This window comes from Panthera uncia, chromosome A2 (genome assembly GCF_023721935.1).
Source record: "Panthera uncia isolate 11264 chromosome A2, Puncia_PCG_1.0, whole genome shotgun sequence".
Classification (NCBI taxonomy): Eukaryota; Metazoa; Chordata; class Mammalia; order Carnivora; family Felidae; genus Panthera; species Panthera uncia.
Genome location: NC_064816.1, coordinates 112,298,925 through 112,326,702, shown reverse-complemented (window position 1 = coordinate 112,326,702; position 27,778 = coordinate 112,298,925). Strand labels below are relative to the sequence as shown.

General features: G+C 43.2%; 1 protein-coding gene across 1 annotated transcript in view; it reads left to right on the top strand.

The window, feature by feature from the left end:
* OSBPL3 (oxysterol binding protein like 3) overlaps positions 1 to 27,778 on the top strand; it is a 155,060-nt gene that overhangs the window by 79,620 nt on the left and 47,662 nt on the right. The window contains exon 2 of the mRNA XM_049642282.1: positions 7,281 to 7,519. Coding sequence (XP_049498239.1) covers positions 7,427 to 7,519 — 93 coding nt within the window. The 5' untranslated portion in view covers positions 7,281 to 7,426. The remainder of the gene's footprint in view (positions 1 to 7,280; positions 7,520 to 27,778) is intronic.

Here is a 27,778-nt window from a genome sequence, read left to right as displayed (position 1 = left end):
GCTTCCACAGAGGAAAAGCCGGCCAAATACACTGAATGGCGACTGGTCCCAGAAATGTCTTGACAGACTGGAATCATGGATCAAAACTAATATAAGGATAGATGATAATAAAAAAGAATAGTCAAGTCCTGAATTTCAGCTAAAGGAAGGAGTCTTGTTCAGAAAGAAAAGCCCAGCTTCTCCACAGTCCCTATCACTTCAGAGTCCTGGAGAGCACTGTCCAGACAGCAAGTGCCAGGAAGAGGTATAGGTATCCCCAAAGCTAAGACAAACTTAGGCATTGGTTCACAGTTGCTGTGTGCACATGGCAAGGGAGGCGAGTGTTCCCCTCTCTCCTACTCTGAGCCAGACCACACCTGGAGCTTGTTGTGAGATCTGAGCACCATTTTTGGGGAAGCACAGACAAACTGAAGTCTAATCAGAATTGGATGTCTGATCATAATGATCTGACATACAAAATGGCGGATGAAAATGTGACTGTGCTCTGGAGAGGAAAAGGTTTGCTGGATAGGATAGGGATGGTGCTGGTTCCAATGCAGGTGTTGATGAAAAAGAAATTATTCATCTCATCCTCTGTCATGGCAGAGGGCAGGTCTAGGAACAATGTGTCCTACTGAGACAGATTTCAACTCTACATGAAAAACCCTCTAGGACAGACTTCTTTGGAGATGAGGTTGTCTCGTGAGCCTCAGTACTCATCCCTCCCCCAGGGATAGTCAGCAGCATCCCAGCATCAGGCCAGCCGTCCAGGTAGTCAGATTGGCCGGCATTAAACACAGAGGTCCGGGATCAGCTATTTGAGGGCATTGTGGTTAGAACCCACTTCCAGAAACCTCTGATCAATTTTTGGATTTTAGAGCCAAATAACCAAAGCCCTATTGTTGATCATGTAACATCTTGAAAATCAAGGTGTTTCAGTGGGCATCATTTCTAAGGATTTGAATAATTTGGATTTGAACACCTAGGATTTGAATAATTTTCTTTTACCAAAGAAGACCAGAAGATCAGAAATGGATATTCCAGTATGTATTTTTCTGGTGTTAATTCCGGAGATAATTTTTCGATATATTTTACCGGGAAATTTTAAGTTAACTAGAACTATATGCCCTCTGGTCTTCATGCGAGTTGTTTTCAAGGATGGAAGCAAAACCTGGTTCTCAGCCAAACATGACCAAGTGTGTGAGTGCAGACCCCAGGCCTAATAGCATAAAAAATAGCTGTGTTATACGCCACTGTTTCAAACCCACTAGTTAATATTAAGTTGGTTTCTTGGAAAGCCAATGATGAATAATGTGGCTTTCTTTCTTTCTTTCTTTCTTTTTTTTTTTTCAATAATGTGGCTTTTATCTTTTTGCATTTATGTCTTGTTCAAAGTAAGCATGCTGCTTTGTTGATTGCAAAATCTGTTCACACTTGTGTTACTGATTTGGGGGAAATGTTAATATGTTTTAAAATTTCATAGAGTCCTTATTTGTTTGTACTTATTTATTTGGTTGCAAGAAAAGTATAGGATCTAATTTGGTATTGTATATGCCACTTTCAGGGAGCCAGGAGAGGAGGAAACGGAGCTAAAATCGGTGGAGTATCTATTCTGTCCACACCAAACACCTCGTCCTCATTTTTCATTTAATCCTCACGATGCCCCATTTCCTCCATAAAAACCCTAAAGATCAGGGAGGTTACTACATCTGTCAGGGTGCACAGTTTATAATAAGGGAGCACCGATTCAAACCTAGGTCTGGCTGCTTCCAAGGCACCTACATCTTGCTGTGTACGTCTCCTTTGCATTTTTTCCTAAACCATGTATTCTTTTTTACGGGAAAATGGCCAAAATAAATCTTAAAATCAGCCTTGTTTCCAAAAGGCATGGCAGTGCCATGATCATTTATTCTTCCCCATTCTTGGTGGAAATCAGAATTCTGTTTTCCCTAATGGAAGCCCCATGCTTGTGTGTCTCATGCCCTTTGGACTTTTAGTTGGAACCCATTTTCACCTGGGCCTGACCCCTCTGCTCCTAAGGTGAGGAGCAATGGTGAGAGAGGACCTAGCTCATCTCAGAAGTACACGAAGGACATTTTAATTTTTTTTTTAATTTTTTTTTAACGTTTATTTATTTTTGAGACAGAGAGAGACACAGCATGAATGGGGGAGGGGCAGAGAGAGAGGGAGACACAGAATCGGAAGCAGGCTCCAGGCTCTGAGCCATCAGCCCAGAGCCCGACGCGGGGCTCGAACTTGCGGACCGCAAGATCGTGACCTGAGCTGAAGGCGGATGGAAGGACATTTTTAAAATTGACCTAAGCACATTGAGCTTTTCACACCTGTTGGATTTGGCAACAGGTGGTTTGTTGAAATGAAAGCAGGTCCCAAACTAAAATCTGTAATGCATCACAGTTGTATGAGCAGTCATACAAGCTGTTACTGTAAGTTCAGGAAGTCCCAGCAGTCTTTCCCTGGGGATTAGATAGAAGCCCCAGCTGCCCATCCCTGGGGCACAGACAGGTACTTGCCAGAGAGGGCAGGTACAAAGCATTCAGCAGGAGGATAGCCCCCCCCTCGCCCAACTTGTCAGATCAATGCCCAAGCGATGGAGGAAACTTCTGAGGAGGCTGCAGACATTCTTTTTTTTTTTTAAGTTTATTTATTTTGAAAGAGAATGAGTGCAAGTGGGAGAGAGAGAGCGAGAGAGAGAGCGAGAGAGAGAGAGAGAGAGAGAGAGAGAGAGAATATCCCAAGTGGGCTCTGCACTGTCAGTATGGAACCTGATGCGGGGACTGGAACTCATGAACCTGGAGATTGTGACCTGAGCTGAAGTTGGACTGAGCCACCCAGGCGCCCCTGCACAAGTCCTATTTCTTGATCTGGGTGGTGATTATTTCAGTATTTGCAAATGTAAAATTTCATAGAGCTGTCTGCGTGGTTAAGATTTGTTCACTTTCCTATGTGTAAGTTATGCCTCAGTAAAAAAAAATAAGGGAGGAAATAAATTATTATCCTTCACAGCATGTTCACAGCGTGTGAGCAGGGAAACTATTATATTTTATACAGACCCCTTCAGGTAGAGGTTTTCCACGGAAGGGTCATGGAGAGATGGAAGCACCAAAGCTCTTTTGTACCCGCCTCATCATCCATACACCCCTGAATCAGCAGCCCCTGGCCTATATCTGTCGCCCCTAAAGGCTTTGTCCTCCCCATTTTACTAGGTCAGCACCGTGAAGTCAGCTAGTTGGAGTAGAAGACACCAACCTTCAGTGTGACCCCTCTTTGTTAAGGTCCTCTGTATTGGGACTCCCATCAAGGTTTTCCCTCCGATGACCCGGGCCAGCCTTTGGGGTCCCCTAGGGGGACACAATAACGACCTCATCCCCCATGACCACTTTGCTCCTAGGGCACCTTAGTCTCAGGCCTCTGTTGCCCTCACACTTTGACCTACCGTGTTTTATGTCCTTTCCCCAGAATTTGACCTCTTTTGTCCTTTGAGCCCATAAGTGAACTGAATTTTAACTAGTGATTTTAACTGAATTTCTGATGACGCGAGGCAGGAAGGTTCTGGCTGATGAAACAAGACATATTTCCCCAGGTGATAATCCCAGGCTCACTCCGGATGGATGTGGGAGGGGCTGGAGTCCCACCCTCTTATTTCTCTGAAGGAGAAAAGGAGGCACCACGAAGGGTTTCTGTACTTGAGGAGAAGCCTTACTTCTAAGTACCGACTTAAATGAGTATGGTGGTTGGCCTACTCACAGCCCTGGCCTTGGTAGCTCTCTCTCCTCCAAGGGGAAACGCAGCAGAGCTGAGAGATAAAGATGACCCTATATATCAGTTGACTCTGGGACAGGGTTATTGTGTTTCTAATTTGGCAGTTTCAGGATTCCTGTGACTCTTTTTTCCCTGAGGATTCCTTTCTGTTCTTGCTGCACCTGTTATACAAGAACCCTCATCCTGCACTCTCCCTGTCAGAACCTCAGCTTTTTAAAACACAAAAAGAATACTGTCACACACAAACAGAAACCCTTGGTTGGTATTCCCAATCCACTGTGGAATCAGTTGTCATGGCAATGGCTGCACCCCCACCCCCTACCCCCAACACACAGAGTTCATCGTTTGGGGTTCCCGTCATGGTTCTTTTCCTCTTCTCTTTCTTAAACAGCAACAGCCAACATGCTATTAAACAAACTATTAATATATCTGTACAGCCTTTCTTGGCAGTTTTGAACTCGACTGCACTGGCTTCTGACTTCAATTAGTCGTGCCCCACAAGTAAAGCTAACTTTATGAAGAAGCTGGGGTTGGTTTGGTTTTAGTTTTAGTTACTGTTGGATCTAACAAATAATGAATACAGAGATTTGGGGGGGGTTTCTATGAAAGCAACATGGGAATTGAGTTCTACAGCTACAAGTACCTTTATTTTCTGAGATGTTGATATTTCTCATTGTGTTGGTTGTAGTTGATGGTTTTAGCATGATCATTTAAAAAATTTTTTTTAATGTTTATTTATTTTTGAGAGAGCAACAGAGTGTGAGCCGGGGAGGGGCAGAGAGAGAGGGAGACACAGAATCGGAAGCAGGCTCCAGGCTCTGGGCTGTCAGCCCAGAGCCCGATGATGTGGGGCTCAGACCCGCGAACTGTGAGATCACGACCTGAGCCGAAGTCAGACGCTTAACCGACTGAGCCACCCAGGCACCCGAACATACTCACTTTTTTAAGCTATTATTTAAATTCCAGTTAGTTAACAGACAGTGTAATATTGGTTTCAGGTGTAGAATTTAGTGATTCATCACTTCTGTACAACACCAGGTGCTTATTAGTATACTCAGTTTTAAAGAACTTGGTGTTAATGAAAGGCACAGGAGATTATGTACTTAATAATTAACCAAAGGTTTGATATAATATCTAGCCGATAGACAATTATGTAACATCCTTCTTCTAAAATTAGACTACGTGGGGGTGCCTGGGTGGCTCAGTCGGTTGAGCGTCCGACTTCAGCTCAGGTCATAGTGTCGCAGTTCATAAATTGGAGCCCCGCGTCGGGCTCTGTGCGAGCACACAGCTCAGAGCCTGGAGCCTGCTTCGGATTCTGTCTCTCCCCCTCCCCTGCTCATGCTCTGCTCTCTGTCTCTCAAAAATAAATAAATGTTAAAAAATTTGTTTTTGGATTGGATGTAATTTTTTTTTTTTATTGTTGTTAACATGCCTGGGAAAATTGTACAGTTTATTTGAACTTAGTGCGTCACATAAAAGGCTGGCCTGCTGAAGGCAAAACCAAACATGTCCATCACCCTTAAGTCAGGGCTGTGGATGAAGGTTCACCCCTGAAGAGCGGCAGGTGGCAGGTGGCAACCCAGCTAGCTACTTGTAAGGGTGTTCCTGTGTCTGCCCTGGTCTGTCCCCTTCTCCACCGAAGACACGCTGCCATCTTAGAGATTGGTACTGTGCTGGGGGAAGGGATGGGGCAGTACCTCTGCAAAGCTGGCTTATGACATGCTTCCTCCAGAGTCTTTCCGGTCAGCTCCTCAGTTCTGTAGGTTGCAGAGTTGGGCAGTAGCGCGTATCGCCAGACCTGACTATTAAAGCACGCTCACTTCTGACAGCAAGGTTAAAGCCCTGGGGTCTAGCCTGAATTCAGTCTCTTGGCAGCTGCATGACTGTGCAAGTTATGTAACTTCTCAGAGACTCAGTTTCTTTTCTGATAGATGTCTGTGTGCTTAAGATTTGTTCACTTTACTGTGAAAAGTGAGATAATCCCCTCCCATCAAACGGTTGATTAAATGAGATCATGTTTATGGGAAACTCTTACTCTAGGATGTGGCCGTTAAGTAGTGTGGACACCACAGATGATTATCATTTCAATTACTAGTATACTAATAGATGATACGGGAAATTCTGTTTGCCGTTACAGTTGTGTCACACAATGAAATAGTGTTTTGAGAAGATGTCTCCGAAACCTTTGGCAGAACAAATCCTCCACCCCATCCCCTCAAAAAACAAGAGATTTTTTTTAATTGTAGTAAAATGCACATAAAATCAATTTTTAACCATTTTTAAGTGTACAATTTAGTGACATTTAGTAATTCGCAGTGTTGTGCAACTATCACCATTATCTAGTTCTAGTTAATCACCCTTAAAGGAAACCCCATAGTCATACGCTGTTTCCCGATTCCCCCAGCCCTCGGCAACCACTACTTGGCCTTCTGCCTCTAAGGATTTGCCCATGGTGGGTATTTCGTATAAGCAGAAACATATGTATATGGCCTTTTGTGTCTGGCTTCTTTCACTTAGCATAATGTTTTCAAGGTTCATCCACGTTATATCACGTATCACTACCTCATTCCTTTTAATTCCTGAGTAATATTCTGTTGTATGGATATATAGCCTTAGTCCATTCGGGCTGCTGTAACAAAATACTACAGACAGCAACAGAAATTTATTCCCCACAGTTCTGGAAGCTGGGAGCCCAAAACCTCTTCAGGTTGCAGACTTATTGTATCTGCTCGGGAGCTCTGTGTGGTCTCTTTGATAAGGGCATTGATTCCACCCATAAGAGCGGTGTCCTCAGGCCCTAGCTGCCCACCAACCACCTCCTAATGGCATCACATTGGGCTTAGGATTTTTAACATAGGAATTTGGTGGTGGGCAGGGGTGGGGGTGGAGGGACACAAAATTCAGACCATAGTGTATACCATAGGTAGTTTATCCATTCGTCACTTGATGGACGTTGTGTTGTTTCTGCCTTTGGCTATTGCCAATAGCATTGCTATGGACATTTTTGTACAAGTTTTTGTTTGAATACTTGTTTTCAGTTCTTTGGGGTATGTGCCTAGGAGTAGAACTGATGGATCAGATGATTGTGTTTAACTTAAAAAAAAACTGCCAAACTGCTTCCAGCCGTGCTGTTGTGCCTCTTTATATTCCTATCAACAATGCCCGAGGGTTCCAATTTCCTCCAGCACTTGTTATTTTCCAGTTAAAAAATGATGCTTAGGTATCTCACAGTGGTTTGGGATGGTTTGTATATACTGATTTTGTGTGGGTCTGGACCCATGTTTTTCTTACTAGTGTTCGTAATTCTGTCATACCGCAAAGCTACATGATGAACCACCTATACATAATTGCCAATAAAAGATGGGTGTAAAACATCTTTTCCTTCACAGCTCCTGACATGGCTAAGCATGGCTCTGTAATCTGTAGTGTAGACAAACCACTTGTAGAGAATCAGTGGCTAATCATAGATGGTGTCTGATTCCTCTGACCTTTCTGTAATCCTTTTCTTTTGCTTTTAGAGATTTCCTCCGGGTCATCCAAAATGCTGTTAAAACATATTGGATAAGAACTGAGCCACCTGCCTGTGTGGGACTTCCATACTCTCCTGTATTGTCTTCGGATGGCATTTTGATTTTCATCGAGGCCAAGTGACCTGCTGTTCAGGATGAGTGATGAGAAGAACCTTGGGGTGTCTCAAAAACTGGTCTCACCTTCAAGGAGCACCAGTAGCTGCTCCTCCAAGCAGGGAAGTCGACAGGTAAAGTTCAACCAATGCAAATTTTAAGATGCAAATATATACCAAGAAATTTGCAGATTAAGATGTGTACATTTACTTGGGAACCTCTACTATTCAGTGTAACAGCATTTGCTTTCAGTCATACCTTAATTATATGAGAAGAGTAAATTTTAGGTAATTTTTAAAAATATTTGAGAGAGAGAGAGAGCGCTTGCATGCATAAGCAGGGGAGGAGCTGAGGGGGGGTGGTGGGAGAGAGATAATCCCAAGCAGGTTCCATACTGTAGGCTCAGAGCCTGATGCAGGGCTCAATCTCATGAACCATGGAATCGTGACCTGAGCCGAAATCAAGAGTCAGATGCTTAATCGACTGAGCCACCCAGGCGCCCCAAACTTCAGGTAATTTTAATAATGCAGCTCGAGTGCTCACCAGATGGGAAGGAACTGTATTTGGCTTTTTGCATTATTTCATCCAATCCTTGGAACTGCCCTCTGACACAGATATTATTATCTCTTTTTTTTCCATGAGGAAGCTGAGTCAGACCAACTGAGTTATTTGCCCAAGGATACACAGCTAGTAAATAGCAGAATAAGAAACCACAGCTCAGTCTGACTCCAGAGTCCACACTTTCCTTTGTACCCTACTAACCCAAACAAAAAAACCCCACAATCACTTTTCCAGTAAGCTTAATATCCTCTTGCCCTCTTCTTCCTTCCTTTATAAGTCATTTACGACCGCTTCCAAGCGCAGATTGCCCTGCTGGTGACTTTGAGTCTCACCTGCTTTATTTCTCCATGGATGAGGGAATCGAATCCACAGAGCAGTGGTCAAAAGGTATTAAGTAGGAAGAAGCAAGAAGTGAAGCAAAGAACTGAATCATTAACTCCTAAATAACTGTCAGCTGTAATTCTATGTCGTTTCTTGGTTTTCTTTCTAATAAATCTGTTGGCAGAACTCGCGGGTTTTAGGTCAGGGGCGGTAAATGCAGATGAATCATTATAATTCTGCCACCATAAGTTCAGTAGAGAGAGAAGTTGTGTCAAGATTGTGGCTTCACAATCAAAATGGTCTCTGAGCCTTTTCAGCATCTGCTGGCTGTGTTGGCATTATCTTTCCCTCATGGGAAGTGCTGGCCTAGGAATTGTCCCAGCGAGTTCTTGGTTCCAGATTTGGAAGCACCGATCAGGCGACCTCCCACGGCAGGCACGTCCGCACATTTATGACACATCATCACGGGTCTCTCCGTCGGAACACTGCCTGGGCCATGGAGCTTGCCACCTCATGGTGCTGCTTCATGTCATCAGAATCTGTGATTGTAGACACATTAGATTTTGCCTGAGGCTGGACATTCACGGAGCCCTCCAAGATCTCCTGTGAGGGGTTTAGGAAGAAAAATTTTTTCAGCACAGTAATCACTTCTGTCTCTGATTAAAAAAAAAAAAAAAAAAAAGACTAAAATTAGTCCTTGGCTAATGCATCATGACTCCTTTTGGAGTTCTAGTTTCGTAAGGGTGGCTGTATGCTCGCCCTCCTTGCCAGCTTTCCATGGGGGTGGAGGGGTAGGGGGGTGGTTCTCTCCCTGGCCAAAATTCTGATTGGGATTAGAGGTTGAATATGTGATCTTTCCCTCACCCTTTGCACCTAGTAGCATCCGCTGATATCTCCCTCTTGGATAAAGGGAGAAAGAACATGATTGATTTGTTTATTTATTTATTTTAAAGCTCATTTATTTATTGAGAGAGAGAGAGAGAGAGAGAGAGAGAAGGAGCAGGGAGGGGCAGAGAGAGAGAGAGAGAGGAGAGAGAGAATCCCAAGCAGGCTCCATGCTGTCAGTGCAGAGCCCGACGCAGGGCTCAATCCCATGAATGTGAGATCATGACCTGAGCCAAAATCAAGAGTCTGATGCTTAACCGACTGAGCCACCGAGGTGCTCCAAGAACATGATTCATTTCAATGGCCAGTGCTTATAACACCAGAGGAATTGGAACAGTGCAGTGACATCCTACGACTGAATACCACAGAAACTTCTTTTACTGTGTTATTTGAATTGATTAATTTTGGTTTTCAAAGGACTCTTTTGAGCTTATGCCATAAAGACTAAGAGGAGGGGCTCTCTCTCTCTCTCTCTCTCTCTCTCTCTCTCAAAATAAACAACAAAAAAGAAATTTAATGTGAGCAATGTTGAAATCTGATAATCTGTGCAACAACCTACTTGTTTTTATTTTTTTTATTTTTCCATTTTTTAATTTTTTAAATGTTTATTTATTTTTGAGAGAGAGAAACAGAGACACAGAGCATTAGCGGAGGAGGGGCAGAGAGAGAGGGAGACACAGAATCTGAAGCAGCCTCCAAGATCTGAAGCTGTCAGCACAGAGCTCAACATGGGGCTTGAACTCATGAACCATGAGATCATGACCTGAGCAGAGATCAGATGCTTAACTGACTGAGCCATCTAGGTGCCCCCAACCTACTTGTTTTTAAAGCCCCAGTTTAAAGTCAATATTAGCTAGTTCTGTTCTTTTTCACTTCATGGGGGAGTGGTGCAGAAGTCTGATGTTGACTGTACTTGACCCTCTAAAAGGCTGGTTTTTGTCATGTGCTTTGGAATTATGGTTTAGAGTGTCATCTTGAGTTTGTCTCTCCATGTTCTTTCTCTGCTACTCACCCTGCCGTATCTAGGGATCTGCTATTTCCTGCTTCTTACCTCTGGGGACCCCGGTTCAGAGCCAAGTGTTGTATTTGCAGTTTGGGGTTTCTGTTCCACGTTGATGATCGAATATCCAAGATCCACCAGCAGCCAGCACACATGGGCCAAGTCTGGTGGTGGTCTGCCTCCTGCCACCTCCCAGGATAAGGAGTTTTCAAGCCCCCTTTCATTGTGGTGTGGAGCTCTGCCTCCTTATTTGCTTATTTCCAGCAGTGAGGCTAGCTCAGATCCCAGCCTTTTCCTGTGGACATTTTTAGCCTCATTCACCCACAAAAATAGGGCTCCTGGACACGTCTGTCTACAGTATCCTTTGCCTTTCTATTTTGTGTTTGAGCGACAGAGATGTTTAATCTTGTGTTGTTGTTTTTTTAAATCACACACACACACACACACACCCCCCCCCCCCCCCACCCACCCCCCCACACCCTACATGCTTGTAACTTTGCATATTTTTGCTGTTTGGAGCTAGGGTGGTAATCGGAGAGGGCCACTAACTGCAAACTTACAATACAGACCTGGCTGAAAAACTTGGTTGTCTTAAATTCTCCTTCGTCATCACCAGGTGACATGGAGAGTCTCTATACTCCAGCCACACTGGCTTTCTTTCGGTTCCTTGCATTGGCTTTACCCTTGTCCTTGTTTCTTGAAGTGAATTTGAACTTGTCCTTCCTGTCCCAGAGCCTCCTCATGTAAGATCTCAAGGAGCTAGTCCTTTATGTGTCTTTTATCTAAATGTCTGTTAGAAGAGCTTGCTTCCTTGAAGGACAGAATGATCGAGACCTGGGCGTTAATTGTGATTGGTGTCTTTGCTTTTACATGTGACCTAAGACAGAGTTTACAGCTTGGAACCATGAAAACCCAAGGAGAAGGGTTCTATCATCTTTTAACTTAAATACTAGGGCTTTTGATATTTTAAATGCGGTATGCCTCATTTTGTCAGTATGGAAACAACCTGCAAATACAATCTTACCCAGATAATTTGGGGAGGAAGGTATGTGCGGTGATTAGAACCTGAACTCCCAAGTCTGGGTTCCACCCATTCATTGGTTCTCTGACCTTAAACACTGAAACTTAAGCCTCCGTTTTCTCTTCAGTAAAATTGGAATAATAAGAGTTCTTTTTGCATAGGATTATTGTGAAGATTGAAACTAAAGTGTTTAGGGGCACCCAGGTGGCTCAGTCAGTTGAGCATCTGACTTTGGCTCAGGTCATGATCTCGTGATTCGTGGGTTCAAGCCCTGCGTCAGGCTCTGTGCTCATAGCTCAGAAACTAGAGTCTACTTTGGATTCTGTGTCTCCCTCTCTCTCTCTGCCTCTCTCTCCCCTGCTTGTCCTCTGTCTCTCAAAAATAAATAAACATTAAAAAATAAAAAACTAAAAAAAACTAAGGCATTTAATCCAGGGTCAGACTCAAACTAGGTGCTGAGTTAATATTAACGCTTATTTTTGTTATTATAGTTAACATTAACTTGAACTTCATTCTTATTTATAAAAAGATAAGTGCTCATAGCAAATAGATCTGCTTTTTGCCCCAGAAACTTGTACAGGTGTCATACGTGTGCCTACCCATACCTCTTGAGTATACAAAAGCCCACAGAAGTATACGATGTACATATGAATATATATGCTTAAAATAAAAAGTGCCTTCCTTTATACACATTAACAAAATGCTTCTAGAGAAGAATGTAATAGAATATTTAACACAGGGGCTGCATTTGATATCGTCAATACCTGGCATAATCCATACCTAAAACAAGTGAAAAGAGTTGGTGAATTCTTAACGCTATTATTCCATTCTACTGAGGCTTGTCCTTTCTGGGTGTAAATGCTTTTTGTCTCTTCCCATGCCAGCAACTGTCCATTGGTCATAGCTGCTTAGAGCATTGTGTTGAGTTCAGTGGGAGAGAGTGCCTTGCTTTTAGCTCTGGCTCCCATAGGCAGGGTGAACAGCAGCACAGGTGCCACATTGGTCACCCCCTAGTGACATTGGAGCGTTGAAATCAAGCCGTCTCTGCTATAGACTCTGGATTCTGCTACTTGCAGGAAATTTAGGCAAGTGCAGTTTGCCTCCGTTCTTGTTGCATAAAATGGAGACAAAGCTCTCCTCCTGCTTCCTATGCAGGGTTGTTGTGAGAGAAAATGGAGTGTTTTTACTGACCAAAAAACTGTTGAAACTCTTGGGAGAAAGATCCTCTATAAATTTAAGCAACTCTTACAATCACAGATCATCTCCCTTTGAACCCAGGCCAGTTCCAGAGCCAGAATGGAAATGGTCTTGTTTCCAGAACCCTGATAGTCTGTGGAAGAAGTGGATGTCTTTGAAGAAGAGCAGAGCACCCTTCAGATATAGTGCCTTTCTTTACCTATATGCTAGGAACCTGTTCTCCTTGAGGAAGTCCCCGGTTGACTGTCGCACTCATACCCTATTTATACAGTGTTCTACGTCAGTCTTTGCTTTGGCATTCCTTCCCTGTCTCGGGCTTTGGTTCAGCTACCCCTTTAGCTAGACTGATCCATGGGAAACTGTTCTGTCCTTTTGAATTTTGTGATTTTTTTCTGGAAAAGAATCTTCATTTATTGCTGTAACACTTTAAAAATAACTTTTATAAAAATAATATATGCTCACTCTAGATCACTGCTGAGGCACATGCAATCTATGTTAAAGTGCAGTACTTTAATTCATTTACTTTTATTTATTAAAAAATTTTTTTTTAATGTTTAGTGATTTTCGAGAGAGAGAAAGACAGAGTGCAAGCAGGGGAGGGGGCAGAGAGAGAGGGAGACAAAGAATCTGAAGCAGGCTCCAGGCTTTGAGCTGTCAGCACAGAGCCTGACGCGGGGCTCAAACTCGTAGACTATGGGGTAGGTCATGACCTGTGCCCAAGTTGGACGCTTAACTGAGTGAGCCACCCAGGCGCCCCTAATTCATTTACTTTTAAATGGCTGCTGATAGATCACATAAACTGAAGCCTGAGAATGACTGTTGGTTGTGGAGGTCATTGGTGGCATTGTCTAGTGGGTGAGGTAGGTGTGAAAGGCGGATTAGAGCTCATTCATGACAGAAGAGGAACAGAGAAAGAGGCCACCCCAACTTTACCGGGCCTCCAGACGGGATTTGAGAGAGGCCTTCACACATGTTCTGTGTGGGAACCTTGAGCCTGACGAATGCCAGGCTACCTACCCACTGCCCTTTTCTCTCCCCACGTGGATAACCCTCTTTTGATTAATTAATTGGTTGAAAGAGTGTATAGTTTTCAGAGTCCTGGGTTTCTATTTACACATCTTTTTAGTTCTCACAGCACCCAGCACAAGGCTTTGCACATGGCAGATGCAAATTACTGAATGCCAGCAGCAAATATCCAACAGGGTAGCTTAGAATATATGGCCAGGTATACATGGGGAATGGGAGCAAAGGCCCACAAATTCCTGAGCTCCCCTCCTCCAGTGACATATTGTGAGGATCTTCAAAAATGAACAAAGGCTTCGGCATTGAGTTTCTTCTGCCAAACGATGAAATCCTTAAATGCTTTTTATACCCGTGGTCTCTGCACAAGCACTCTATTGGAAGGTATGGAACAGAAGCAAAGATTGTCTTTGTCGAAACTGACCTGTATTCCCACTCACTGGCTCTGCTTTTTGCTAGCTGGGTGACCTTGCCATGTTATATAAAACCTCTGAGTCTCCGTTCTTCAGCTGTGAAATTAGGATCACTGTGCTTACTTTGGAGAACTACATGAAATAATAAATATGAAATACCTAGGCTGGCACATGGTAGACATTAAGTAAGTGTGGATTAATGAATTGAATAAGCATGCAGTTGCTAGGTTGAAAGATGACTGTTTGCAAAGTTCTGTGGATATATTAAGTAGGTTAAGGGATACCTAAGTGGGAGAGAGAATTGCTATTTCCAAACTTGTAAAATATGAGTAATTTCCTCTCGTCTTTTTCCCACTGCCCCCTTACATTTCCTTCCTAGAACTTTCAAAATAACACATTTCAGGAGCCAGACTGAGCTAGATAAAGATGAATGAGTAAGTTTTGTCTTTATCGAAAGAGGTCCTACATGCCCAAGTTTTATTTCTTCGGCCAATATGTATTGAGAAGCTATTATTAAAAGACCCTGGGCAGGGATTTGTGAAGCTACAAAGGACAGGACAGCTGAATAGACCACTATAATTAAGAAATTGCGGGGCGCCTGGGTGGCTCTGTCGGTTAAGCGTCCGACTTCAGCTCAGGTCATGATCTTGCAGTTTGTGAGTTCGAGCCCCGCACCGGGCTCTGTGCTGACAGCTCGGAGCCTGGAGCCTGCTTCGGATTCTGTGTCTCCCTCTCTCTCTGCTCCTCCCCAACTTGTGCTCTGTCTCTCCCTCCATCAAAAATAAATTAAAAATGTAAAAAAAAAAATTAAAAAGAAAAAAAAGAAATTGCCTCTGTTGGGAAGACTGCTTTGTAAAGAGAGCATGCTTCCTTTCTTCTTTATGTGTTGTTAGTATTTGCTGTATAATAAGCTGGAAATCAGAAAGTGAATCCTTTTAAAATACTTGGCAAGGGCTTCACTCATGATTCAAGGGGATTTGAAATGGAGAGAGCCATTACTAGGTAAGTCTCCATACAATTATGCAGTTTTCTCTTGCCACAGTCCTGCCCCTGGGCCAATCTGGGGTGGTGGTAGAGTTCTCCCAGGGTCACCCGGTGAGAGTTTATTTAGGCAGGCTATTAGATTATGCTGTACTTCAGGGAGCCCAGGCTGTCTGTGTTTGGTGCCAGAACCCATAAGACAGGGGGCCGAATGGGAGAGGATATGCCAAGGGGTGAAAAGTGAGTTGAAGCTACAATGCTCAGGTGTTTATATTTTCAGCTGTCTGGGCATTGAAAATGCTTAGTCCTACTTCTTCCTTTTAAATAATCATGTCTTTAGAGACGCTGCAATTTGACAGCCGCCTTTTGTAAGTCTCAGCTGTATGAACACCACCAGGAGGGCCAGTCAAGGAGGAGGCATGTGACGATGTCATGATTGTGTCAGTTGTTCTGGGATGGCCACAAAAGGTGACAGGCAACAAGCACGAACTTGCTTGGGAGCTGGATGGCCTGAGTTTAAATCTTGGGTCGTCTATAAACAGTTTGACCTTGGACAAGTTACTTAATCCCTCTGTGCCTTGGTGTCTTATAAGACTGTGCAAACTGCTTCGTTAGAAGAAAGCCTGCATTCAGTAGGTGGTGTGAGTGTCGGATACATTAACCATTCACCTTCCTTCCATAAGCAGGAGGCCCTGGAGCCCTCCAGCAAAACCACATGGTGACTGCTTCCCTGCTTCCTCCTTTCAGCTATAAGGTGCAGTCAAATGGCTTGGCTGCTTCTGTCTGGGCTGCTCTGAGAGGAAGAGTATTAGCAAGGGACGTTAGAAATGACCAGTTATCTGTTAGCATTTTTACAGTTTGTGCTATCCTTTCACACTATCCCTTGGAGTCTCAAAACAACCCAGCGAGATCCATATTATTTTCTACACTTTGGGAAAAAAAATATGGCTCAGAGACATTAACCGACTTGTTCATCACACCTCTCCTAAGTGGTAGGGGAGCAGGTAACCATGTATTTGGAGAAAACTGGATTTCTTTAGGTACTAGAAGCTTATAGCTTCTTTATAAGTTCATTCAAGTTCCAGGTGCCTTATGTACAAATGATTGCTGTTGAAACAAACCTCCATGAGCTAACATCTCTGTGAATGCAGGGATAAGAATAACATCCATGAGGGGCGCCTGGGTGGCGCAGTCGGTTAAGCGTCCGACTTCAGCCAGGTCACGATCTCGCGGTCTGTGAGTTCGAGCCCCGCGGCAGGCTCTGGGCTGATGGCTCGGAGCCTGGAGCCTGTTTCCGATTCTGTGTCTCCCTCTCTCTCTGCCCCTCCCCCGTTCATGCTCTGTCTTTCTCTGTCCCAAAAATAAATAAAAAAAGTTGAAAAAAAAAAAAAAAAGAATAACATCCATGAGGGAAGGGGCCTTAGGATCCCTGAGGTGTCTGTCTAGAGCTGTTTCTTTGTTTTTTGTGTTTCTGGTGGGCCCAACAGAGAAAAATAATTAGCTATATGTTTCTGTCTTAGTTTTCCAGGTTTTTGTTTTCTGGGCCTTTTATGTCTTACTGCCTACCTTTCGGTCATACCTAAACAAGTCACACTGGATGTGATACACTGAAAGTAGGGAGGGCAAAGATACAAGGCTCAATTCTCATTACATTTCCACTCGAAGTCTTGGAAGGAAAAAGCAAACAAACATTTGATTGAAGAAGAGAGAGGGGAAGACGTCAGCTAAAATGACATATTTGAGTTGTTGGGACCTCTTTGTTACTCTCCATGTCTGCAAACAGTAGATCGTCAGCTACATGCCACACTGAAGAGCAGGAGAAATTGAACTCTTGAAACCCTTCTGGAAGTTGCTGACCTGTTTGTGCTGTTATGCAATCCCAGGATGACAAGCTCAGCAAATATCTGCTGGCGGGTTTGAGAACCACTACTTTAGTAGAAACTACATGGGGTGCCTTAAGAAAGTCCATGTATTTATTTATGGTTGGCATCAGCCATAGTGCAGGATACATGGAAGCTGAATGGTAACCCACAGGTTTTTGTTGAGAACGCAGCTTACTGCTATAGCTTCTAAGAGCTATACATGCAGATATGAACTGAACGGACTCAACAGCCCTTTCCTAGGAAGGAGAGAGTCTAAATCTACCTCAGTGATATGATGATATTAATATGCTAAAGGCCCAGAAATGACAGTATAAGAAGTAGGACAGAGGCAAAACAGAAGACTTCTCTAGATAATCTGACGTCCTCCTGAAGTCCTCCATATGCTGACTCCACGATCAAATGCAGTTGTGTCTTCCCTTTGCATCTGTACACAATCCCACAGCGCAACTAAAACCTCCTTCTCTCTGTTCCATGCCAGAGGAAGCACATCCCTGGCACAACTCTGGCTTAGCAGTTCCTACTGCCGGGTAGTGGGCTGAATGTTGTCCCCATCTCCTGAATGGTACGTCCAGCCTGTTTCTTGGAACTTGTGAATGTTGCCTTATTTGGCAAGAGAGTCTTGGCAGGTGTAATTAATTTAAGGATCTTGAGATGAGGAGATCATCCTGGATTATCCAGGTTGGCCCTAAATTCAATGACCAGTGTCCTTATATGAAGTACACAGAGGAAAATACAGACACGGAGGAAATGGCGATGTGAACACAGAGTCAGAGATTGGAGTGATGTGGCTACAGGCCAGGGAATGCCAAAAGCCATGAGAAACTGGAAGAGGCAGGTCATGCTATTATGGGGTGCATGTTTGTGTCTCCCTGCTGGCCCATGCATATGTTGAAGCCTTGACCCTCAACATGATGCTATTGAGGGGTGGGCCTTCAGGAGGTAGTTAGGTGTAGACGAGGTCATGACGGTAGTGCCTTCCTGAAGGGATTAGTGCCCTTAAAGGAGAGGAAAGACACCAGAGCTCACTCTCACACACGACCACGCAAGCACACAGCCAGAGGGCAGTTGTCTACAAGCCAGAGAAAAGATTCTCACCAGGAATCAAATCTACCAGCACCTTGATCTTGGACTACCCAGCCTCTACTGAATCTGTGGTATTTTATCATACCAACCTTAGCTAATACAAATGCAATCTCCCCTGGGGCTCTAGAATCTCTGCTGATACCTCAATTTTGGACTTCTGGCTCTGGAACTGTGAGAGACTAAATTGCTTTTGTGCTAAGCCACCCGGTTGTTAAGGCAGCCTCAGAAACCCTGCTCCTCACTCTGTGTCCATTTTCCTTTGATTGCCAGCTCAAGCTCTCCGCCTAAGGTGGGTCTGGCTCGTGTGATTGTGCTCAAGAACTCCTACGGCGTATTTCTTGGAATCTCCCATTCAGCATTTTCAGGTTTTCAGCTTCGTGGTATCTTTTTATTTTTAATATATGCTAACTTCTTAAGGGCCAGCACTGGTTTTACATCTTTTAATCTCCAGTACCTGGTGCTAAGCTTCAGACCTTTGAGTAGAAGACTGCCCTATTAAATAGAAGGTCAGCGATAAACCAGAATATAACTCACTTAACAGCAAAATCTTTCCTTCCTTGAGTCATAAGGCTCTCCAGGATCTTATCCTGTCGCTAGGTTCTCGTTATGAGAACAGTTATTCTTCTACAGACTGAGGGAAAAAAATCACTGATGATTTGGATCAGAACAGGAAGAGTTTATTCTGGCGCCTACTCCTATGATTCTAAATTATATGTGCATTAGTTAGCCAAAATGTGTCTCTACTTTGATTGCAAATTTCAATTAGCTCTGAAAAAACAGTTTTGAGCACACTTGTCAGAGAAAACACTGTTATCAGCTAGCGCCACCCAGCAACGAGGTGGGTTTTCTTCAGGAGTTGTGTGCCCTGTAATTGAGGTGCAAAATGTTATGTCTGAATACAGTCTGTGATTCTCTTCAGGCTCAGACACTCTACGATATGCCAAAGACACTATGATTTTTTTTAATGAAAAGGTATAAAATATAAGGTATTAAAATGATGCTGGAAGGTATTCAACTCCCCTCCTTTGTGCCTCTGGCCAAGTTCCATTCACCTAGCAATCTGTATGGGAGATTCTCCTGGTCGTCAGTCACGTGCACCTGCTCCTGTGTGATGAGTGAGCCCTGGGGCTCCTCCATGAGGCTGTCTGCCACTGAGGCAGGGAGGCAATTCTTAGAAAGGGGCGGTGGGCAGAGCACTAGGTTGGAGTTGGAAGACTGGTCCTGGTCCTCAGAAGTCCTTCACTCATTTTTGTGGCCCTATGCAAACCGTTTATCTTAGATTCCTCGTCTCTAAAATGAAAGAGCTGGGTGGGTGACTTCCACATTCTCTTTCCAACTTGGAGGTTTAGAAGAACTGTTCCATGACTCTATGAGGGAACACAAATCGTTACTTCTGCACCCTGAAAAAAAAAAAGCAAAAGAGACTCTTGAATCCCTTGAGTAGACAGAGTCTTTCTGTCCTCACTGGCTAACATGCGTGCCTATTCAGTGCAGGAACGTCCTGCCAGAGATAGACCGATTCTGCTAGAGGTAGCAGCGCTGGGGGTGAGGGGCTGGACTGACAGGGCAGTAGGTGGCCTTGGATGGACTCTAATGTACTGTAGGTGATCTTATCCAGGGTGGACGTTGAACAGAGAGGTTCTGCGTGTGGTCTGCAGCCCACAAATGGGGTCTATCACTTAATAGTTTGTAATGTTGGGTAGACTGCTTTGGAGCTTCATTTTCTTAAAAAAAAATTTTTTTTTAATATTTATTTATTTTTGAGATAGAAAGAGTGTGAATGGGGGAGGGCAGAGAGAGAGGGAGACCCAGAATCCAAAGAAGACTCCAGGCTTTGAGCTGTCCGCACAGAGCCCGATGTGGGACTTGAACTCACGAACCACAAGATCATGACCTGAGCCGAAGTCAGGTGCTTAACTGACTGAACCACCCAGGCGCCCCTTCATTTTCCTTATTTGTAAAATAAGAGTCATAATACCTCCATTATAAAGTCATTGGGGGCACATAGAAGATTCTCAACAAGTAGTAGTTGTTATTTGTATTACTATCATCACTACTACAGTGACGATAAATCGCCTCACTCTTTTGGTGGGCTGCATGGCCAGAGCACAGTGACATTTATGGGTTGGGTGTCTCCATCTTTAATGGTCGCTGTAGCTCTCAAGAGGCCCTCATTGACAGAGCAGAGCATTACAGAGAAAAGAGTGCATAGAAGATGCTGGCCAGAGTCTTGAATGGCTTACATACAATTAGGGGGATATTTAACAGATATTAATAACCCACAAATCTACTTGAAGATCCTAAAAAACTACCAGTGTAATTGCAGCCGTAACTGCTGAGTGCTCAACAGGGTAGAAATAATATTTATATATACATTAAAGGTTTTTATTAATACTATTTTAATTATAAATCCATCTGTGGTTAGCACAGGTGGATTTTTTCTCTTATTTGGACCTCAGGTGGAGTCAGCAACAGAGCTGACAGCTCACATGTTTTTTTTCTCCGCCTTGTCCATGTCATCTGCTGCCAATGACCTTCCTTTTCTTTCCCCTACCTCCTGTGCTATCTCAAAAGTTCACCCCCAAGGCTGAGTGCATACGCTCCATTATCTAAGAAATCAAGGCATCAGTGTTTTGGTCTGTGACTACCCAAGTAATTAAGACTTAACACATTTGGGAGACTGAAGTCATCTGGGTGTTCCTCACCTGCCCAGGTGTGGGTTGGTGAGGTGTGTGTCTGGGGGTGAAAGGAGAGGAAAGACATGGCCATTGGCAGGTCATGACTCTATTCCCTGCGTAGCCTTCTGAGTCTGAGTGGGCTCTTCCCTGCTCAGCCTTCCCTTTTTCTTCAGCCTTCTCACTTAGATCCTAAGATCAGGGATTATACCTGAGGTTACTAGTTAGAAGCGAATGCTACTGGTTTTTTATTTGCTTTTAGTAGGCTTTATCAGTCAATATTTTTATTTTATTTCATTTCTATTATATATTTATTATGGTAAGAACACTTAACAAGAGATCTACTATCTTAATAAGTTTTTACACGCACAAGACAATATTGTTAACTGTTGGCATAGTGTTGTACAGCCGATTTTCAGAACTTTCATTCTGAATAACTGAGGCTTCATACCCATTTTATATGACATGAGTTTGCAATACAAGATTTAGAAGGGATTTTATGGCTCATTTATTCTGACCTCCTTCCTGGTCTAGGAATCCTTCTGTAGTCCCTCTGCCAGCCTCTGATGGAGGTCTCCAGTGATTAGGGAACTGGATCTTTCATAGAGCCGCCCGTGTCACTTTTGTTATTGTTCATAGTGCTAATTATTAGATATTGGATGATCTGTCCTTGATGCAGAGGTGGGATCTGGGGCCTTATAGTTCTCACCCCATTAGTTCTGGTTTGGCCCTCATAGCCTATCAAGTGAAACCCCAATTCTTCAAGACAGCCTGGGCTCCTAGAGCGAGGCTACTCTAAGTGGCCTGTGGTCCAGCCGCAGGGGCCTCACCTGTGCTGGTGTAGAAGCTCAGAACTCGCCCCAGACCTACTGACGTGACATCTGCATTTTGACAAGATCTTCAGTGATTGGTATGCACGTTACACTTTGAGAAGCACTGCATTAGATCATCCCACCCCCACTAATTCTTTTAAAAAAAATTTTTTTTTAATGTTTATTTATTTTTGAGAGCGAGCGAGAGAGAGAGAGAGCGAGCAAGCGAGAGCATGAGCAGGGGAAGGGCAGAGAGAGGGAGACACAGAATCCGAAGCAGGCTCCAGGCTCCAAGCTGTTAGCACAGAGCCCGTGCGGGGCTCGAACTCACAAACCGAAAGATCATGACCTGAGCTGAAGTCGGACACTTAACCGAATGAGTTGGACCCTTAACCCAGGCACCCCTAATTTGTTCTTTTAATTGCTATTGTTACCAGGCTTGCTGGTGCTCAAAAAAAATTTTTTTTTTTAAATTTTTTTTTTTACATTTATTTATTTTTGAGAAACAGAGTGAGACAAAGTGTGAGTGGGGGAGGGGCAGAGAGAGGACACACAGAATCTGAAGTTGCTCAAAAATTTTTAGTTGAGGAAGAAACAGTTGGACAAGAAGTAACAACCCCAATCACAGTGATTGAAATATAAGTACAGAATTGATCTGGCATCAGTTAAAGCTGTCATTATATTAACTGGAAATCTATTGACAGGTATTTCCATACGTTCACAGTACAATCCTAAAAGATGATATTGATGATCCCAAGTCTTCACAAAATCAGAAATGCCCTTAGAGTCCTTAAAGACATGTGAAATTATGCTCCATATGATTTAATGCTGGGTACTGCTTTGTGAATTTTAAAAACCGGATAAGCAGATTAAATAAATAATCAGAACAGCCTACTTCCCAGTCATGCCAGAGAGAGGCAGCCACCAAACTTCCTTCCGCAGCAGTCTTCAGCTGCAGGAAGAATGGAACTTTTAAGGCATTTTCTATTTCTGACATCACTACAAGGACAACGCAGAGAATCTAGCCCTTGAAAGTTTCAGAGGAGACGTACACTGTGGAGACAGCTGTGCTGTGGGGAGGGGTGGCGGGGGAGGGGGAGCGCTTTCAACTCACGCAGTCAGCAATATGGAAATGAACTGTGCCAGCACGTGAGCATGGATGAATGCTTAGCTGCCTTTCCAGCCACAAAGCAGCTTTCTATATTTGGCACTTTTTTGACATTCAGTAAAAGAGACTGAATTTAATGCCGGACGACAGTGCCAGACTGTCTTCAGTTAAACTGAAGCAAAAACCTTAAGAAGCCGCTGCCCCCCCCCCTCCCCACCCGCCCCCAGACCCTGTCACATTTCTCTACCTTGTATTCTTGGTGAGCTTTTAGCCTGACACCCCCAGGGCGGGAGATCGGCTCAGCTGTGTTGGGCTAAGTCAGCAGGACCTTGATCTTCGGGGGTCCAAGTCCACCCTGTGCTGCATTCAGCTCAAGGTACATATCCTACTCCTGGTCACCAGGTGTGCGGAACACAAACAGCCACTTCAGGACACCTGGTCCCTTTAGTCCAGAGAAGCTGGCTTTTTTTCTGCCCTGAGTACCCGCTCACCCCATTCCAGCACACATGATTAAAATCCCTCGCCCTGAGGGCTCTGTTGGCCCCTTTTCATACCCGCCTTGTTCTTCAGACTCATTCAATCAATGACTCATTTATTCAGGACCCCTATGTCCCCGGTAGTGAGATCTCTACAAAGAGGACCCTGTCCCTGTCCTCACAGAACCCACATTCTTCTGGCTTAAAGAGAGACTCATTTGAGATTTGCGTAAGTGCTGAGGAGGGAGAGAATTTGTGCCCTAAGGAGAAGGTTTGGGGCAAGTGAGAATTCGCAGGCTAAGAGGTAGATGGCGAAGACGTTCGAAATATAAAATATGCAAAGAATTGGCTGAGTTAAAATGTACAGGCTGATTTCCTGCCCCAGTTTGGTGGGACTATAGGATAGGAAACGTGGTCGCTCTGAGCAGTACCCCAGAACTTGCTTGTCTTCTATACATAGGGCAAAGCTTCCTAACCTCTTCAAGTTGCTTCAGGATCTTGGCCACTGCTTGGCATTTACTCTGGTACATCATCAGAATTTATATATTTAAATTATAGCAGAATATGCAATATATTATAAAATGTAGCAGAATGGTTAAAAATGTAGGTTCTGAAATCAGGTGGCTTTACTACTTGGTAGCTTTATAGCATTGGGGAAGTTATCTGATGCTCTCTTCCTCATTCCAAAAATTTCCGAAAGTTTCCACGTTCCAAAAATAAGGATACTAATCCAACCTCACAGGCTCGTTCAAGGATTAAGTGCAATAATGTAAGTATATTACCTGGCAGATAGTACATGCTTAATATATTTAGTTATCGTGTTTCATTTATTTGTTCAACATATTGATTCATATCTACTGTGCCCTATTAGTAGTGAACAAGATAGAAAAGGTTCTTGCTTTCATGGAGCTAGAAAGTGTTCTCCAGTTATTTTATGTTATTATTGTTTATATTGTTGTATTTATGTGTTGTGTTAGTAGACCCATTTGATAGTATTTCCTGGGGCACTACCCTTTTGTGTTTTAAATGGCAGGCTATAGGGGCGCCTGGGTGGCTCAGTCGGCTGAGCATCTGACTTCAGCTCAGGTCATGATCTCCCGGTCTGTGAGTTCGAGCCCCGCATCAGGCTCTGTGCTGACGGCTCAGAGCCTGGAGCCTGCTTCGGATTCTGTGTCTCCCTCTCTCTCTGCCCCTCCCCGACTCATGCTCTGTCTCTCTCTGTGTCAAAAATAAACAATAAAAAAAATTTTAATGGCAGGCTATATTAAAGTGTGGATACAACTTAATTCTTCCTTGTTAACCAACTACCTAGTACTGTTTACTTGGCTTGAGAACTTAATCCATTTCCTGGTTTGAAACCCCAACAATTAATAAGCCCAGGAGAATTCTTTTATTTATGCATATTTAGTTCATTGATGGGGTTTTAACATTATTTTTTTTTCAACGTTTTTTATTTATTTTTGGGACAGAGAGAGACAGAGCATGAACGGGGGAGGGTCAGAGAGAGAGGGAGACACAGAATCGGAAGCAGGCTCCAGGCTCTGAGCCATCAGCCCAGAGCCTGACGCGGGGCTCGAACTCACGGACCGCGAGATTGTGACCTGGCTGAAGTCGGACGCTTAACCGACTGCGCCACCCAGGCGCCCCAATTGATGGGGTTTTAAAGAGCAAGTTGAAAAGATGGTCAGGGAGAAACCATTTCAGAAACTTTTATCCTTGGGGATAAAAGTGAAAAAAAATGATGAATTAATTAAACCCGGAGTTATCTGGTAGCAGACAGTAATATTGCTACTGTATTTACAGGAGTATACGATTGATGGGTTTTGGATAATGTAGGAAAATTTCAGAAACTGAACTAAAATTTTGAAGCGTTTGCATAGGTGGAAAAGATCAAGAGAAGATTCTGGGAGGCTGGAACAATATAAATGTACCACAGAAGTGGAAACGAAGACAAGCATTACATTATATTCATTTGTATATTGGATGGAGGGTAGGGCATAATGGAGCGCCATAAATGATTATAGAAGTGGAGAGCCTTGGGAAACCACGTTGGATGAGGGCCTGGGTCAGGGTGGTGCCTAGGGAACAGAAGGGACACAGAAGAGACACAGAAGATAAACATTTTGAGGATAAAACCAATTGTACTTATTTATGAGAAATTAACTAAGCCCTCCCATTTGCAAAGCAATTTCACTATGCCATGTCCTGGCCTGGCGTTTCTTCTCATAGAATTTGTGTCAGGTTTAGCAGTGGTTCTTAATTCCACCAAAACAATGTCCCCTTATTATGACCATTATTTTAATAACCCCTTTACTCCCCTCAAATGAAATTTATTATTAAATTATGTTATTAATTTATTAACATCTGCACACATAATTTTGAAAATATTAATATAATGCTTTATTATAATATAAAGGAAAGCTCAAAGTGGTTCATGCTAAAATATTTATTTTAAGGTATGGAAACCCCCATGTGATTATACCAGAAGATATAATGATGTGGTCAGATATACATGTATATAAAATGTGGCAGCTACTGATGCAGACCCATACAGGTGTGTTGTGCTAATAGCTTAAATACCACAAGTGACATCGCCTTCAGTGACACAATTCTCCAAAATGGCGTGTGATGCTTGTTAAAGTCTCAAACAGAAGGAGATACAGTCTTCCCTCAGTTATCTGGTAGTTGCATCACCAAGAATTCTAAGTGTATAAAAACTCTGCAGAAATACTTTGGTATGGATGTGAGACAGAGTCAAGTTCTGTGCTCAAGTAATTATAAACTGGTTTCACCAACAAAAATGTCCACTGGCACTTTGGAAAGTCTTGAGTGGGACAGCTTTTTCATTTGTCTAAAAGACTGAGGCATTGTGGGACATTTACCATTCCTGGATCTCGGCCATTAGACCAGAGATACCATGATAACTAAAAGTGCCCCCATGATTCCAGCAGCCGCAGAGGGGAGAGTATTGCCCCCCCCCCCCCCTACCCGCTGAGAAGGCTGGCTGCATGTTGGCTCTCAGGTTTCAGCATGACTCAAGGACAGTGACAGACAGGGAAGTTGGGAGGGGAGGAGTTGGATGGCAAGCCCAGAAAAGGAGTTGGCTACAGAGCTTTCTTCCTCAGTCAAGAAGAGTCTTCACTTTCTTAAATACTTTAAATCTGGCTTTTCCAACCTGGTAAGAGTTTTAAGTTCTGAGCCCAGGTAGAAATAAAGTGAGGAAAAAAGATGATACTTGGTTTAGAATAAATGCAAACCCTTTCTGGCTTATTTACTTTAAATGCCAACAAATGTAGTATAATTCCCTGCCCTCCACGTTGGCTCATTGGCAGGAATGTATTATGTCTGAAGAATTTAGGAGAGATCTAGTTCTAACATGAATCCTTGAAACATTTTTGAAATTTAATTCTTGTTTTTCTTTCAACTACAGATATGATCTCATTCCGTTTTTTTTTTTCAGTTTTGTAAAGTATGCAATAAACGTCTAATCCCTCTCGGCATTTGCATTCTGCACAACTGAATGTGTTGAGCAGATGCGTGTGATTGTCTAGTATTATCACTGCATGTTGCCTTCTGCTTGGGTATCTTAAAACAAATCGAAAGGACCTAGTACCCCTTAGAGTACTTTCCAAAAGGTTTTGAGCCATAGATTTTCATTTCACAATGATAACGCACACGTACACCCTCTTTCACAAATATGAATGTGCTGTATTTAATTTGTAAATAGTCATTTGGCCCAAAGATACTGGGCACATTTCAAATGCATACCAATATTTGATATTCCAAGAACATAAATCTGTGTGCAGTGTTACTCTAAGACTAAGTTTACTTATTTGCCGATCAGAAGCATATTATTCACAGGACAGCAGGTCAGGCATTGTGAAGAAATCAGAAGTGAACCAGACATTTGACACCCTTTAGGAGTCTGTTGTCTAGTAGGGATGATAAAATTTCACATATACTATCATAAGTAAGCACTGAACCATTTGAAAAGTAAGATGGAATGCTGATGGAGTTTCTGGGATGAAATACTACTTTCCTTTGAGGAAGGCTTCCTAAAGGAGGTAGAATTTTTAACTTAACCTTAAAAATTCATTAACATTTTTAAATTTTGAGGAATGGCTTTTTAAGCTGAAATACATGTGAACAGAAGTTGTGTGTGTGTGTGCACCTGCACGTGTGTGCATGTGGCTTCTCAAAACTTAATAATATGAATTCTCCATTTGTTGTCTGGATATAACTGACCTTGAATAATTGGTAATGCTATAAAGAAATCTCATTTGACATCACTACCTTTCTGAAAAAGTCCTCTAATTTAAGAACTAAAGATAAGCTTTGCTTTTTTCCATTGAAGAATTCCCTTTTACAACTCCAGATCTTGGGATGCCACTACCACATTTCAAAAGTCTGGAATGTACCTTTAACTGTACCTTTTAACTGTAAAGTGCAATCAGATATAAGGCAGATCCGCCAGGATTGTTATATAAAGAGTTCACTGGCTAAAATAGAGGAGTGTTCCTGTTATCAGGTGTTTCCCACGTGTTGAACTTGACAATACAGAAAATGAGCCAGAGCACCCAGGACCCCCTGTGGTTCCTGTGCCCTCCCATTAGACCGTTCCCTGAGACTTGAATCATAATACTTCTGCTGCCTGGTTCCGGTCCAGACTTACTGTCGCATCCCCTGATTCCTCTGGCCTCTACCTGTAATCCTTGCCTACAGTCTGGAGATTTGATGAAGAGCAAGTTAGTCAACATGAAATCTTGGCCAAAAGAACAGGTTTGTTTTTTGAAGAGAGATATTTGCACCCCACGTTCATTACAGCTTTATTCACAGTAGCCAAAACAAGGAAACAACCTAAGTGTCCATCAGTGGATGAATGGATTAAAAAAAAATGAGTTACACAAACAAGAGGGGAATATCATTCAGCCGTTAAAACAAAGGAAATCCTGCCCTT